Source organism: Synchiropus splendidus, chromosome 1, assembly GCF_027744825.2.
Source record: "Synchiropus splendidus isolate RoL2022-P1 chromosome 1, RoL_Sspl_1.0, whole genome shotgun sequence".
In the NCBI taxonomy this organism is placed as follows: domain Eukaryota; kingdom Metazoa; phylum Chordata; class Actinopteri; order Syngnathiformes; family Callionymidae; genus Synchiropus; species Synchiropus splendidus.
Window position 1 is genome coordinate 42,963,050 of NC_071334.1, and position 16,176 is coordinate 42,979,225.

At 44.2% G+C, this 16,176-nt stretch overlaps 3 protein-coding genes across 4 annotated transcripts; 2 read left to right on the forward strand and 1 right to left on the reverse strand.

The window, feature by feature from the left end:
- Window positions 1–2,180: 2,180 nt before the first annotated feature.
- Window positions 2,181–13,050, forward strand: dhrsx (dehydrogenase/reductase (SDR family) X-linked). The gene is made up of 7 exons (XM_053854246.1): window positions 2,181–2,315; window positions 8,357–8,464; window positions 9,477–9,545; window positions 10,242–10,343; window positions 10,418–10,625; window positions 10,698–10,905; window positions 12,052–13,050. Exons 1-7 carry the CDS (start codon window positions 2,216–2,218, stop codon window positions 12,223–12,225), a joined length of 969 nt encoding a protein of 322 aa, XP_053710221.1. The 5' UTR covers window positions 2,181–2,215; the 3' UTR covers window positions 12,226–13,050.
- LOC128752724 (E3 SUMO-protein ligase ZBED1-like) lies at window positions 2,197–8,336 on the forward strand. 2 transcript variants are annotated; one of them, XM_053854243.1, is made up of 2 exons: window positions 2,197–2,315; window positions 5,141–8,336. In XM_053854243.1, exon 2 carries the CDS (start codon window positions 5,187–5,189, stop codon window positions 7,209–7,211), a length of 2,025 nt encoding a protein of 674 aa, XP_053710218.1. In that variant the 5' UTR covers window positions 2,197–2,315; window positions 5,141–5,186; the 3' UTR covers window positions 7,212–8,336. The 2 variants fall into 2 exon arrangements, with proteins under 2 accessions (XP_053710218.1, XP_053710219.1); XM_053854244.1 differs by having other exon boundaries at window positions 2,222–2,326.
- A 1,268-nt stretch (window positions 13,051–14,318) lies between the features above and the next one.
- Window positions 14,319–16,149, reverse strand: LOC128749031 (ankyrin repeat domain-containing protein SOWAHC-like). Its single transcript, XM_053848194.1, has one exon. The coding sequence runs from the start codon at window positions 16,060–16,062 to the stop codon at window positions 14,491–14,493; it is 1,572 nt and encodes a 523-aa protein (XP_053704169.1). The 5' UTR covers window positions 16,063–16,149; the 3' UTR covers window positions 14,319–14,490.
- Between the last annotated feature and the right edge of the window lie 27 nt (window positions 16,150–16,176).

Consider the following 16,176-nt stretch of genomic DNA (forward strand, 5'->3'; position numbering starts at 1 on the left):
TGACATCTGGAGGCCTCTGAAAATCAGGACACTTCGGTGAAACCTCATCTACCCATCACAAGCTCAAGTCTTGGTTTAAGTTTGACATGGTCTACTGCATTTAACCAGGTTGGCTCAGTTCAACTTTCTCACGTCGCACGCCCTTCTTCTTCTATCTCTTCAGTCAATAATAATGTATACATTTGTCATAGTTGATGAAAGTATTTATTTATTTAGCCAAACAAGCGATAGCACACCCAGGATAACTGCTCAAACGTTGCAGCAATCCCACTGGAGCTTTTGGCAGCCTAGGCCTAGGGAAGACATCTTGACGTCTGGCATGTCAAACTGTGTATACTACCAGTTGGACGATGAAGCTCACCTCATCTAGCTCCGGGTTCTTGTCCAAGAGTGTCTCAGGATTCACCTAAAAAAATTGGCACAGGGCTTTGAATGGGAAGTGGAGGTCTGGGCTACTTCTTGGGCTTCTTTGTGGGGTACTCAGCTGTCATGGCTAAATTGGTCCAAAGCAAGCTGGATTGCAATCAAATACTAAAAATCCACCCCCAGACACACAAAGTCATGGATATCACCGGTCAGTTGAGTTGAAGAGAAAAACAAAATGGTTGAAAACATGCTACCCGAACGTGGTAACAATTCAAGGCTGCGTGGAAATATGTGGTGGAGTGGAGAAAGCCAATAAAAAAAAAAATCCTTGGCCTAAGGCAGAGCATGGCAGTGCTAAACCAATAGTGAAGCTTGTTTCGACTGCATTTTTTTTGTCTGCCGTTGTTTGTGAGCAACAAAGCATGAAAGGTTAGGTTATGCACAAATTAAGATTAATTTCAGGGTATGTTAGAAACAGGGCGCGGAACGCGTAATAACTTAGGAGGGTTCCTCCATTGGTTTGTTTGGTTTTATGAACGTACTGTACAGTTCCCCATTAACTTCCATTGCTTCCAGTTGTGTGACTAGATACAGTTCAACAACTAGGAATCCTGACTGTTGAAACACAAATCTACATTTGGACCTTAACGGGTGCTTTTGTTCCAACCAAACCCTTAGATTAGCCATTCATGGATGCTGAAAAGGTGTGCTCCTGATTGGTTAGAACAAAAATCTGCACCCACTAGGGACCTTATATGGATCGGATGGAGACCCATTTTAACGTTGTATCAAGGCTGAAGTCACCCAGATAACGCAATTGCAATTCATTCGACAATCAGATGCACGGCTTGTTCCCATTAGACCTCCAGCGATGATGTCACTTCTTCCTCCTCTAATCTCAGGCCGAGCCTAACACTTCCAACTCCACAACCCAACACATCCCGCTTGTTTCTTTTGTCACCACATGGGACGCGACGGGACAAACTGCAATGTTCCGGTAAATTAATGTAAGGTAAATGAAAAATCAGAGCGTGCAAACCTCCGCCAAGCAGCTGCAGTCAGTCCACCTCTAAGTATAAGTATCTTTCAAAACAAAATTCCTCGGTCCAAACGCCAATGGATCTGGATAAATAGCAATAATTGCAAAAGAATTCCAGACAGTGATCTATATCTGTTCCCCGTCCTATTTCCCACTCTTCCTAAAAAAAATCATCCAAATCCCTCCATAACTTTTCAAGTTATTTTGGACATGGACAAACAATTAAAAAACTGGGTTGGCCGTATTTTAAATTGGAAGTCCGAAGATGCCCACATCCTGATCTCTCCACTCACATAGCACAGATATACGTGCTAAATGTGACTAAGGATGAACTGCATTTGTTCCCATGTGGGTTATACAAGCTGGTATGAAAGCACTCTACACACAACTCAGCGTGTCGAATCATTTCTATGGTTTGGAATTACAGCACTCTGTAATTTCCATCCAGGAATTTCCATCAATATTCCCAACCACCGACCACAGTCACCAGCTTGACCCCTGTTATTGCCACTGTCTCTAAATCTTGTTCACAACAGTACCAAAGACGCTTTCTCCCCAAAGTTCATCATGTGACCAATCGATAAAGTGTGCCCCGGAGACTTGTCAAACGGTAATTGCAATATCCCCTGGCGTACATTCCACAGACAAATGTTTTGTTGTACTATTCAAAAGAACCACCGAGCCGTGCGGTCACAGCGTGAAGCGGCGGAGGCGGAACCTTCGACAGACTCCCCCCGCAGCTGCAGACAAAACGGCCGCTTTACGGTCGGACACATTTCTCTGCAGCACCGTCTCGTCGGAAGCAGAACGATGTGGCTCTTCACAGCGACCGCCGCTCTCCTCAAGCTCTACCTCTGCGGAATCAAAGTCCTCATCTACCAGATGTTCAACAGATCGTTCCAACTGCCAGGTCTGACCTTGGTTCGTTTTTCATAAAGCTTTCATTTCCTCTCATGGAGCCGTTAATGTGTTGTCCTTGCAGCCAATTTGATCACAAACAGAACACGTTACTCACTGAAACAATGTGACCACGCGGAAAAGTACATTTAAATGCAAAGCAATGTTGTAATAACTAAGGTTTTACCACTAGAACACGACCACATCATAGCAACATGTTTCGTATGTGTTTGATAAAATAGTTACTGTTAGTGTTTCTATGTTTTGTGTCGCGCTGTAAACAGAATGTGAGGTCGCGGACTTAATTCCGTTATCAGTGAGGATGTGTTGTGTAATAAAAAAAAATCGTTATTACTAGAAAGAGACATTCGAATGATTTCCTGTAGAAAATATTTAAACATGTTAAGTGTCTGACAGCCACTAAAAACAAAATTCTTCTTAAATTCTTTAGGATAGTGATCTGCTTCCGTTTGGTAGAATTGGAATCAAGAGTACTATTCCAGACTGATTTCTTGAGGTGTCTTTGAGACACTTGTTTATTTCATTGTCTCTTTATTTGGGGTCAATTGAGAAAATATATCCATCTCTCGAGTCACTGATGCTATTAGCACTAACAAGTGCATGTAACGAAGTAGCCAAGCTCAGTAACAATTCCTGTTGTTCCTTGTGTTTTATTGTGACAGAACCAAAATGCCTCTTTTAAAGTGTGACACTGTCAGATTCACTGTCAGATATCTTGTCAGCAGACCATGAAACCCTGATGCATCAAGCATTGATACAAAGACGACATTGATCTGGCAAAATGTTTTCACTTTGATAATCTGTCCAAGAATGCAGGCTAGTTAAACATGGATAATGCGATTTACAGAGTTCTTGCTCTTTCCGGGGGCGAATATACAAGTGATCCAGCCACTAAAACTGTGTGACCGCAGGCATTTGAAAATAAGAGGTGCAAAAAGAGCAATTGACATTGTAATTTACTGAAAAAAAAATCGATTAAGGACTGTAATATTTTCATTTCACAAGACTGAAATATTTACCAAAAGAAAAGAATATGTGTTTCTTGTTTCAACAATTTGTGCTTCATACAAAGAGACATTTTTTGACTTTATCACAACAATCATTTGACATTCATGCCAATTAAGTCATTTAACAAGCAAATGTCAGCGACATGCTTTTGCTGTCTGAAACTCATCAAAAACATCATGCTGGATGAAATGTTAGTATCATGGAGCAGATATTAAACCCTAATGTCCCTGAACAAGGTGTCCATGAAGTCTCTTTCCATAAAAATGTATTGCAAATGCAGTTCATAGGCTCTCTTATGAGATTTGTGGGACTACACTCACTTACTAAGAAAAAATTTTTTTTTTGTTTTACTAATCAAAATCTGTTGAAGAATGAAGCTTTCTTCAATTGATTTTTATACTTACCTGTTTCTAGGCTTTGTTTTTAAATGTAAGTGAATTTGATGATCTAAAGCATAGGATCCCCCCCACCACCACGTAAAAAACCAAAACCAAATAAAAAACATCATGTTCATGTCCACCTCCTTGATGCGTTGTGTGTTAGTCACTTGGTCTGATGTTTCCACTTTGTTTTAACACGTGAGATTTCAACTTTTAAAAGAAACCATTTTTCCGATGACTTTATGTTTATGTGTGGCGGAAACCCTGCATGAATTCAATTGAAGTCACGTATGAACTGAGCTAACAGATGCTATGTAAATATTAGCACATGGGAAATTAATTGTGTGTAGCCTAGCACAGACAGTTGCATGTCTAGGCTCACTGCAGTTGTGCGATCTCAGTATTAAATGACGCGTCCAAAAAAGTTTATTTTCACAAAAAGATGATTGTGATGAGCACACCTGGCCTGGAAAATACTGGATGCCCAGGCTGCCTCTTACTGATGACATCACACTGTGCGTGGTTCAACACCAAGACTGGTCGACTACAATCGACTATTAAGTCTGTCGCACTTGGGTTTAACAGTTGACTCGTCTACTTGTCATTGTTCTCTTAGCACCAACTGCAGTAAGTAATGAAATGTGTCCAAAAGTGTCCATTACGACCCAAAGGTAAAGAGTATATGACATTTGACAAAGGTCACGTAACTCTCTTTCCACATTCTATGCTACTAAAATTTGAATATTAAGTTCAAAACAACATTTAACACCATACAAGTGTTCACAACAATGTTCGTCAACAAGTCGCGCACAGACCAGTCAACTCATCAAGGTAGTCGGTGACTAGTCAACTATTATGGAAACCATTAGGTCATAAATTCAACGTGGGTGATAAATACCGAATGTCTACTAGTGCTACTAGTAAGCATTTTTTTAGCACTAGTGCAGTACACGTGACAATTTTGCTTTACTTTACTCTAGAACGTGACGGTGAGACGTCTTGAAAGTGTGCCGTACTGGAGATATTTCCATTAATAAGTGAACCAGCGATGCCAGCCCTTCAGTATTTACTGTACACAATCACTCATTAAGAATTTGCTAACTCCAGTTTTTCGTTTGCCTTTGTAACGCTCTTTATTAGTTCAGTGGTAAAGAGACTCTGTGGACACCCAATAGCATGTAGTTAAGGAGATAAAGTCTAAAATATATTGTGTTTTTTAATAAAAAAAAAACTCTTTATGACTTTTAATTGTGCTATGAGAAATCGTCTTCAGCCCAAACATGGCATGACACTCAGATAGCACATATACAGACCAACACAAATGTTTCCATTGTAAACAACCTTCATGGTTGGTTATGAGCTGTTTTAACTCACACTGTCTTGAAATGTCCTTGTTTTTCTCAAACATGTATTTCACTATTCTTGTTAGGCACTCAGTAATCCCAGCCCCACCTGCGCGTTTGCCAAAGGAACCAATGGAGGGTAAAAGTTCAGGGGCTTCATGCTCCCGCCTGAAGCTGGTCGCACATCCCCGAGCGAAGAGCAAAGTCTGGAAATACTTTGGCTTCGACACAGACGCAGATGGTTGCATTTTGCACTGGAAGCGTATATACTGCCGTGTCTGCATGACTCAAATTGCTTACTCTGGAAACACGTCCAATCTGTCCTACCACCTGGAAAAGAACCATCCCATTGAGTACTCTGAGTTGTTGAAAAGCAACTCGACGCATCAAGTGCGTGAGGCGTTCGCAGCTGCGTTCTACCAAATACAGAGTAAGCCTTCTGGTCCGCTTGTGCCGTCGCAAGACTCCGGCCTGAAGCAGACTTTAAACGATGAAAACAGACGACACTGTGATCTGACTACGGCCGTCATGAACTTTGTCTGTAAGGGTTTGTATCCTGCTTCCATCGTGGAAGAGCCGTGTTTTAAGGCTTTGATGAACACCGTCGATCCTGGATACTCGCCACCAAGCAAAAGTGAGGTGGCTCTAAAAATCCTTCCTCAGATGTACTGGTGTAACCGCGAAGTGGTCTTCAGTGAAATCTCTGGGGTTTCGAACTGTGGGGTCACGACAGATCTCTGGCAAAGTCAGAACAGAACATACATCTCTCTGTTTCTGCACTCAGTTTATCAGAATGGCTCCAATAGCTTTGTCTCCATCTACAAGTGCCTCAAAACATTTGAAGTTCATGAAGATAATACGGCAGAACATATCACCCGGTCGATGTTTGAGGCCTTTGATGAATGGGGAATCACTCATAAGGTCATTGGTGCCACCACAAGTGGCTCAGTGGACATTGGCAAAGCCTGTTCTCTCCTGGAGCTCTCAGTCGAAATGCCTTGCCTCGGACACACCATCAACCTTGCGATGGACAATGTCTTCCAGCTCCCACAAATAGAAAGCTTTTTAGGATGTTGCCGTAAACTGGCCGATCATTTCAAAGATCGAACTGCCCAGGGTCACCTCGCTCAGGTCCCGTCCACTTTGATCACAGACAGGGGAAGGTCCTGGTTGGGGACTCTGGCAATGTTGCAAAGACTGAAAGAGCAGCAGATTGCGGTCACTGCGTATCTAACCGAGAGCTCCAGCAGCCATCACTTTAGGATCGATACTCCTAACTGGAGTGTCTTGGACGGATTGATCGAAGTGCTTCAACATTTCAAAGTAGTGGCGGACATGTTCACCTCCTGCAGGTACCCGACGATCAGCATGGTGAAGCCAGTGCTTCACATGCTTTTGACCAGCACCCTCAAACTCACGGAGGGGGATCTCAAAGAGATCAGCATGACCAAAGAGGTCCTTTCCCGCATCCTCTCCAGCACCTATTCACAAAACACACAGTTGTCGCAGGACATCTCAGAGTTCCTCAACATTGCCACGTTTTTGGACCCAAGGTACAAGAAGCTGCCGTTTCTGTCCCCGCAGCAGAGAGCTAAAGTAGAGAGCAGTGTCATTGACGAGACCAAGGCACTCCTGGAGAAGCAGAATGCTGACAGGCCGTGCCATGATGACTTCACAGAGATGTCAGAGGAGCCACCGAGCAAGAAAGTGAGCTTGCACAGAGAATGCACAACAAGCACCATGGCTCAGGACAATCCTCTGGCTGCCATATTTTGCCAGTTCGACGCAGATCAGAATCACGAAGAACTGCATTCCCAGGCCATAGAAGAGCTAAGTAACTACAAATCTCAGAGGGTCCTTGGTCTGAATGAAGACCCTTTACGTTGGTGGTCGAGCCATGCGGCCTTATTCCCAACCCTACCCAAGCTTTTGCAGAGGTACTGGTGTATCCCAGCGACCAGTGTCCCCTGCCATCGGCTCTTCAGCCCATCTGGAACTGCTCTCTGTGGAAAGAGGAACCGCATAGCATCGTCGCTGGTGGATCAGCAAGTTTTCTTGTACGAGAACCTGCGCAGCCACTACGAGCCAGAGCCTTGTGGGGATTTGGATGATGTCAAGGACCCAACTTGTGAGCTCAGCGGTCAGCCACTCCAGTAGCTCTTCACCTCTGGGCTATGCTGTATGGAACTGAGCTAACTGGGATTGACAAATGCTCCAGAGTACCAAATTGAGGAGACATCCGTATCACTATCAGCTTGCATATTTCAACCTTATAAAGTGTGACTCCAAAGCAACTGTGAGGTCAAGAGTAGGGATGGGCGATATTAATCGTTACAGCAGAAAAGACATTTATCGCGATGACTTTTTTTGTCCATATCGCCCATCCCAAGTCAAGAGCTTGTGTTGAAAGTAAACATTCTCATCTTCACCGTTTCCCTGTTGTTCCTTCTCATGTTAAAATGTTCAGATTGATGATGTCAGAGACGTACTGCTATCAGTCTCTTACATCAACTTGTCTGTTATAGAGATTTCTCTGCAACTCTCAGTTCTTTAAGATCATGGTGAATAGAATAGAATTTGTCTTTTACTCAGTCATCTGATTTTCACCTTTAAATATATATATTGTTAGGGGTGGGATTCGAGTAAAAAAAATAATGTAGTTAATCACAGAATTTGTAATTCTCAATTGATTGCAGTTTAGTGGTTTAAGAATATTTGCCACAAGAAGCCACATTTTTCAATTTGAATGAATTTGGTATATTACTGAATCAAATGATGGACCCATACATACATTTAAACAAGATATTTCGCATCAGTTTGACGATAGCACAATAAATCAGGATGGTGTCTATATTCAAGTTTTTATATCACCTTATTTAAACTGAAGCTCTTTTAATGTCTTGAAAATATTTGTATAAGAATTTCAATTTTATAAGAATTTCAAGTACATTCAGAGTAGTGGAAACCCTGACCATTGTGTAGTGAAAAACATCCCTGAACAAAAGCTTAAATTAAATTACATTTTTGTTGTAATTAACTAATAAACTAAAGTCCCACCACTAATTATTGTATGTATTTTTAATTGTTTTTATTAATTCCCATTGTTTTTCTTCTTTTATTCTCTTTGGCTTCTGTCAGTATTTCTTGGTTAATAAAAATGATCGTGCTTTAACAATGAACCAAAGGACTATTTAAAGGTTGGTAGGTTGTGTCAGATCCAGCAGCTTGAGTTTGGAGTGTAAGGAAACTGTATACTCTGTTCCTCCAAGTGTTCATGCGGTCGCCTCTCTCCTATCTCACAGTCTTGCCCAGGCAGAAGGGAAAGGTTGCCATTGTGACTGGGGGTACGAGAGGAATGGGGTTTGAGACAGCGAGACACCTGGCGAGCCTTGGCATGCATGTTATCATAGGTATGCACCTGTCTGATCTGTCACACCTTCACCCAGTCACAGTTCAGGACATGCAGCCATCACTCTCTGACCACCAGCCGCATACTCTGGCACCACGTAAACTGCAGCTCCTGCAGTCGCTGGCAACTGGGTTTACAAATGTGGTGTGATGGCCAGTAAATGAGTCTATGTCTCAGAGTATCATTTTAAATTCAAAGTGTTGAGTCGGTTGTAAACTTCATTGTACAAAATAGGCCGACAGGGGCCCTCATTTTTTTTTAACCCAATATTAAGAAAATATATTGTGAAGTAAACTGAAGTGAAAAAGTGAAGTAGGGTAATTTGAATTTAATTTTTTTTAACAGTGAAGAGCAGCAGCATTAATTAATCAATTTCTCAAGTCTAACTAAAACTAGTGGCCGTGTGTTGTGTTGGCTTGTGACTGAATATTAGTACATGTCTGGGTTACACAGAGTAAACCCTTGGATTAATCAAAGATTGTTATTGTGATCATCATTTGTAATTAAAGCTTACTTGAAGGTTATAGATGAAGACATGAACCCATATTTATTTGATTCATTCACTATCATAAATTTGCAAAAGTGATATCCAAATTATGCCCCTTCATAATTGTAATATTAATAATTACTTACTTTACACATTATTGCATAATACAAAAAAAAACATTTCAATACGGCACAACATGGTAATGACAAAACAGATACTGTATAATGATGACTGAAATAACAGCATTGACAGTGTAGTGTGATGAAATGTTATCAGATATGTAGCTCATATGTTGGCAAGGGTCTTCTAGAATAGAGAATATATTCCTCCCCTGTGCTGCGCCTCAGCCCCTTCCTCAGCCATCTTGGATTTTGAAGCTGGCCAAGGTTAGCAGTGTGGTGTCCACTGTGGACTGACGACTCATGCACACAAGTGAAAACAGCTTTTGAATAGCTGTGAAAGGATTGTTAGAAGACTGAAGGAAACACTGGACCCACAGAGACTTTCTGATCTGCATCACTTCCAGCTGGAAACGAACAGGAGGAAGGTGCCGCAGCCGTCAAGAAGATTCAGGAAGAGAGAAGCGAAGGCAAAGGTGAGTAAGTACGCACTGTTCTGACCGAGGCGCCACAGACCCCTGTGTAGTTAAAACACGGTTCTAATAACGTGGACATAGTTCCAGTGGCCACACGGCATCATGTTCGACCTGCACTGAAGCACCTGTTTGTTGGTGGAGGATTCTCTGTCTCCACCATTTGCTGAACCTTGACAGGACTGACTGGGTCAGCGGGTACTTCAGCAAAGACACCTTCCCAAGCAGGTGGTGTGACATCATACCTCCATACTTACAACTGACCTTCATGAGGAGGCTCACTTGTCTGTGTTTGAGCCAGTGTCTGAGCAGTGAATAACCTCACTTGACAATGCAGATTATTGACAAGGGATTCTCACTGACTGAGGAGCGCAATATTAGCAAAATGCTGTCCTTGTGTTGTGTTGTGCCACAATCATTACTGCACTTGAACTTACTTGGACATTCTAGTGAGTTGAACCTCAATCATTCTGAAGTAAAATACTTTTTTTTTTTTTAATTCAAACCTAAGCTTGCAGGATGTAACACTTTTTGTTTGTTTGTTTTTTTTTAACGTGCCATGTTACCCACGAGACAGGGCTCACATGAAGCGGCGACATGGCACTGTGTTTGGGGGTTTGAACTAAAAAAATAACACTCAAATACAAGTGAAAATGTTAAGACCAATGATGCTTGATTTCTTTTCGCCCCTCCCCCCAGCCGAGTACGTCTTCTTGGATCTGACCTCGCTGAAGTCAGTGAGACAGTTTGCCCAGAAATTCAAAAGCCGAGGTCTCCCTCTCCACGTCCTGGTTAACAACGGTACCCGACTCTCACTGTGACTCCATTCATCCACAGCAACATGTGTGACCAGATGGTTGGTTTTTCTGTGCTAGCTGGGACCATGCTGGTTCCGGAGAGAACCACAGAGGACGGGTTTGAATTCCACTTTTGCCTCAACTACCTGGGGCACTTCCTGCTGACCAACCTGCTGCTGGACTCCTTGAAGAGATCCGGACGAGTGAACAACTTCTCGCGCATCATCAACATGTCGTCGGCCACGCACTACGCCGGGTATATTCACATGGACGACCTGAACAGAAGGTGAGCGGAGACAACCTTGATGGACGCTACCAAATAAGAGCTGCGCTTTACGATGCCTTTCACCTCCGACAGGGAGTTCTACACCGCTCATGGAGCCTATGCCCAAAGCAAACTGGCGCTGGTGCTCTTCAGCTACTACCTACAGGAGCAGCTGACAGGGGGAGGGTTCCCTGTGTCTGTCTACGCTGTGGATCCCGGCATGGTGGACACAGCTCTGTATGATAACCTGTGGACCCTCGCGCAGATGCTCAAAAAACCCGTGGCCAAGATTCTCTTCAGGGTAAATGCAAAAGCATTGCGAGATCTCGCAATACTTCTTTTTTTTTTTTTTACTAGTTTGAAGTGACGTCGTAACTACTTCCTAATCAGACAACCATACTGATGGCGAGTCAGGATCCGTGGGAAAGTTCCATCGAATGTTATTTCAAAGTTGGACTAAAATATGAGGACATACAGGCCGTGCTTCGTCGCAAACATGGTTTTGAAATCAGTGTCAGGTCATCCTCCATGACTCCTCTACTTCTCGCTGGAGAATCAATACATTTGAACGGCGTGAGATCTTGCATAAGTATTGGAGTGTAGTAGACAAAAACAGCCGTTCCGTAGTTTAGTTTATTCTACTTTTATTTCACTCAAACACTGTGTAGTGGTCTCCAGAAAACAGAAACAATTGCAGCTCCTCGCTCTCCTCACCAACTCCCAAAAAACAGAACTCTCTTTCACCCCCAGTGGTTTTGCGAGATCTCGCAAAAATCTTGCAAATCTTTTTTTTTTTTTGGTCATGTCCCCCTAGGGGCTCCATATAATCTCATGTGTTTTTGAGACTAACATGCAATTTTCTGGTGTAAGTCTAAAGGAAAAAGAAAAATCTCGCAATTCAGGCCAAATAGCTTTATTCTGGTTTGGGCCATTTCCAGACAAATCTTTTAACATTCCTTGCCTCAACTTGCTTCATAACAACAATTCTCTCATCCCATTTTGGAGCAAATTTGTTTGGTTCTGCATTTAGTTTCTAACCAACTTTTAAACCAGGCAACTTTGCTGGTCTACAAGTGTCAATGAAGACTTGAAGAGAGACGTCAGCCGTTTGCTCTGTGGTGCCGTGAGATCGACGAGGAGCACTTCATCGTTCTGTCGTGAAGGCCGTTGTCAAGTTTGAGGCTCATCAGGTTTAAACACAATTCAAAGTTAGGCATTTCAGAATGAGAGCCAGCTTTATCCATGTGATCTCCTCACCTTTGGTGCTCCTCAACACCTTCTAATTGTCATGATCTCATGTCATCTTGTCGTGAAACTGGATCATTTTCCCACGGCACACCGGTTGAAAAACGCTCCTTTAACCCATAAAGTGAACTCATTTGAGATATTATAGTTTATGTCTGGATTAGCAACTTTAATTTTTTTTTCCCTAAATGATTCTCACCAGACACCAGCAGAGGGCGCTTCGATCAGCGTCTATGCAGCAGCAGCGTCTGAGCTGGAGGGAGCGGGCGGTTGCTACCTGTACAACGGGGAGAAGGTGCAGTCCTCCGAATATTCCTACGACCTCGAGCTGCAGGCGGAGCTGTGGAAGAAGAGCTGTGAGCTGACGGGACTTTGATACCAGAAAACATAAAAACAGCCAGTCAAGTGGCACTTATGGGGTTTCAAATTTCCCTGGCTGCTGGAAGTAAGAACCTAGCACATATTTAAGTGCACTTATGCCAATATGGATTTTTCACTTCCAAATTTATTTACATTATTGTGCTTTTATGAAGAATGATTGTTGACGAAGTTCAATGTCAGTCAGTCTTATATGAGATGCACTTATATCTTCCTGCCTTTTCTCAATGTGTGTGTTTAAATGTGTGAAAATCATTTTAACAAGAGTCTATGAAGTTTTAATCTCAGATTTCATGTGAAATGCAAAATAGATTTAATTTATGAAGACTAAGAGAATTACCGTCAGTATTTACTTCAATGTCTGTTTTATTTCTGTCATGATTTACAAACATGATCCTGTACTGAAGGGTTAATCTCTATCAATGCATCTGTATTCTAGCGCTCTGAGCAGTGTGTGTATCTGTTCATCCATACTTATGGGGACCAATTATTGACAAAACACCTCCTTGTGGGGACCTTTTGCTTTTATGGGGACCATTTGGCCTAGGGGTGTAAGAAAATATCTATACGATCATATTGCAATACTTGATTGCGCCGATCGATATTTTGGTTGCAATATTACAATATTTGCAATAATATAATACAACATTTTCTTGTCTGTACATTGGAGTTATTCTGTTGATTAGCGATACATTCCTCTGGTGGAGTGTAAAAATAAAAACTGATGGTCTAACTGGACTGACGTTTTATGGCAATGTATCGTATCACCACTCCTATGGATGGTGAGGGTGAGAGGCTGGGGAAAGGCTTATGGCAATGAGAACCCTCACAATGTCCCCACGAGGATAGAAATACAAGCGTATGAGTGTGTGCATGCCTGGTTTAGAGATACTTGTGAGAACCATGTCTTGGAAACACCTATTTGTGATGAGATTTTGCTTTGTGGGGACATTTTTGCTGGTCACCACGAGGTCATTTTGAGGACTAAAATTTCAAAAAACTAAGCTATAATAAGGTTTTATTAAGAGTCCTGGCTAAGGTGAGTCCTTTGTTATGGCTGCTTAGGTTTACGGCGAGAGGCTGAGGAAAGGGTTATGGCACTGCGAGGTCCCCACAAAGATAGGGATACAAACACGAGTGTGTGTCTTGAGACTGCATTACAACATGCCTTAAATGTACAGCGTTAGTTATTAAAAATGATGGAGAAAATTGAACATGAATGGAAACAGGATGCTGACGGTTGTTGGTTCACCAGGGGAAAGTCATTTGTTGACGCATGTAACAACCTACCTTCTTCTGCCACCATTCTCTTCCCTGAAACAAATGAACGACTGCATGTACAGTCTTCTAACTCCAAAACACTCATGCAAAAGTTCAGAAACAACAGAGAACTGGACAGATTATCTCAGATTCGACTTGTCTGCCTTAGAAACGCCTCTCGGCACCAACGCCACAGCACCGGAACGACTGGAACGACTGCTTACAAGTGTCTCTGTGACAGTGAATTCATGAAGCTCAGTGGTATGACTTCCGAGGTCGTAATGCAAATACTGAAGGTCTGCTGATCAACCCTGTGACTACAAATCTGCCGGCAGTAATCCAGATTACATGTTGGCGCTAAGGAGATTAATGAGCAGCAGGTGGACTGTTTCTGATGTCTGAGATCCATTTGTTCGACTGAAGCCAGTTTCTCACCAAGATCCTCATGGACCTGTCACGGTAATAAGAGAAGATTACAATCTCCGAGACGAGTGGATTAACGCCCTCTAAAATCCAGATTCTGTCGTCTCCGTCCAGAGATTTAACTCATTAGTGTTGAGCAGGTGAGGCTTCATGAAAAAGTGCCCTTCTGTTCAGAGCTCAGTAGGTGGCGCACTTGGTTTAAAAATGTGAGGTTTCGTTGAAGTGAGCGTTGTCACCGTTTCACGAAACCTCATGAATCATCTTCGTGACACATGACCCACAGTAGTATGAGGGTGTGTGTGTGTACGTCATACAAGTTCAAAGCTGTAAATACATGCTTACTCCGTCTGTAGGTTTGATGACATGACTGACATGAATGTATTAATGACAACCATTTAACCTGAGAAATCCAAAAACAGCTTTTATTTTAATTGTCAGCATCACAGAAAAGTCCTAAAAGCATCCAGCAAGTCAAAAAGAAAGGCAATGAAACATCCCTCAGATCCAGGCGTTTTACAACCGCCGTGCTACTGTTGCACAAGAGCGCCCTCACCCTTCACACTAGGAATCAGAAGAGAAATCATGAGCCAAAGAAGTGGGACTTGGCCCTGAGCCTGAAGGAGCCCCTCCTTGGACGCTCCGTCTCATCAGCGTCTCGGAATGACGTACTGTGAACGATCTGCGAGGTCCTCACTTGCAGCCTCTCCAGTTTGGGCTTCATCATGCTGAAGGACGATTTCCTCCGGAGGGGCTTCTCCCTGGAGGAGGCGCTGCCGTCCGCTGTGTCGCACTCGCTTGGAACGTGAAGGCTCGGTGGCTTGAGATTCGACTGGAGAACCTTGGAGAACCTCCATTTGTTGCCTGGCTTCTGCTGAACTTCCTCACAGCGGGCTTCTTCTCCCACAATGTCTCGGATGTCCATGCTGACGGAGCCTGTCAGGTACTGGCAGGCCTTCCTCCCACTGTAGTCCCTGACCTCCACGTCCGCGTTGTAGGCCCCCACCAGCAGCTTCACCACGTCCAGGTGGTTCTGCATGGCAGCGAGGTGCAGTGGCGTGTAGCCACAGCTGGATCGAGCGTCAACATCAATGGGGATGTTGCTCTGCTTTGCGAAGTTAATGATCAAAGCGATGAGCTCAGTCCGGCCGTGCTTGGCCGCCCAGTGCAAGCAGTTGAAGCCGGTGACAAAGTCCTTCCTCAGGAGGAGCCCGGGCTCTGTCGCCAGGAGCCGGTACAAGTTGCTCCACTCGCCGTCAGAGGAACACATCATCCACTCATGCTCCAGGGGGTCCAAGGTCACAGAGGTTCGGTCGTCGTCCAGCAGAGAGGCGGAGTCACTGTCGCTCCTGGAGGGGAGGTAGACGGAATTCCGGAACACCATGCTGCGCCTCACCTGGGGGGAGGTGTTCATCATGAGCTGGATGAAGTGCTTCCGGCTGCCACTAGGGGTGGTGGAGCCATCGCTGTTGGAGTCCACCTGCTCATCATCATCAGAGTCCGCAGGGATTCTGACTATGGATGGAAGCTCGATGCGGTTCCGGGGTTCTGTTTCAGCCTGCCTCTCTCTGGGAGCCAGTCCAGCAGCAGAGGCCCTTGCACTGGTTGCGGCAGGCCCAGGCAGGCTGAACTGGGTGGCGTCTGACGGAAGAGGCGACGCACCTACGACTGTGATCTCAGGTATCGCCGGTGACCGTCGGGACCTCTCTCTGCGGACACTTCCTCTGTTCCCCATCCCCACCGAGCCGCGGCCCTCTACTGCGCAAGCAAACTCATGGCGCTCACGTTCGTCCTCCTCAGAATTGCGGGTTGGAGAAGTATGCGGAACTCTCAGCTGGCTGTCATTTCCGTAACATGAGCCAGGTGTTGGCGGCGGCAACGTGTCATCAGCGCTCACCTGGGAGCAGAAGGCAGGTGCGGTCTCCGGGTCTGCGCGAAACCTTCTCTTGAGACAGACGTATTTCACCCCGTCCTCGGTCTTCACGAAAGCGACTTTATCCACGTAGCTCTTAAAAGCCTCCCGAACGGCCGCTCTCGGCTCCGGCTCCGGGGGAAACACGTCCTTGAAGTGCTCGACCAAATCACTGTTTTTCACTCGGTCGCCATGCTCCCTTAAAAAGTTCAAAATCGCCTCTTGGCTGCACTCGGTGGGCATTTTTACGACTCAAATCGCCCCAGCCCAAGCATAGCGTGCTGTCATAGCGGATTGGGAGGAACACAACTGGCTAAACGCGTAGAAACAGGCTTTTCTAGAGAACTCACCCGCTGC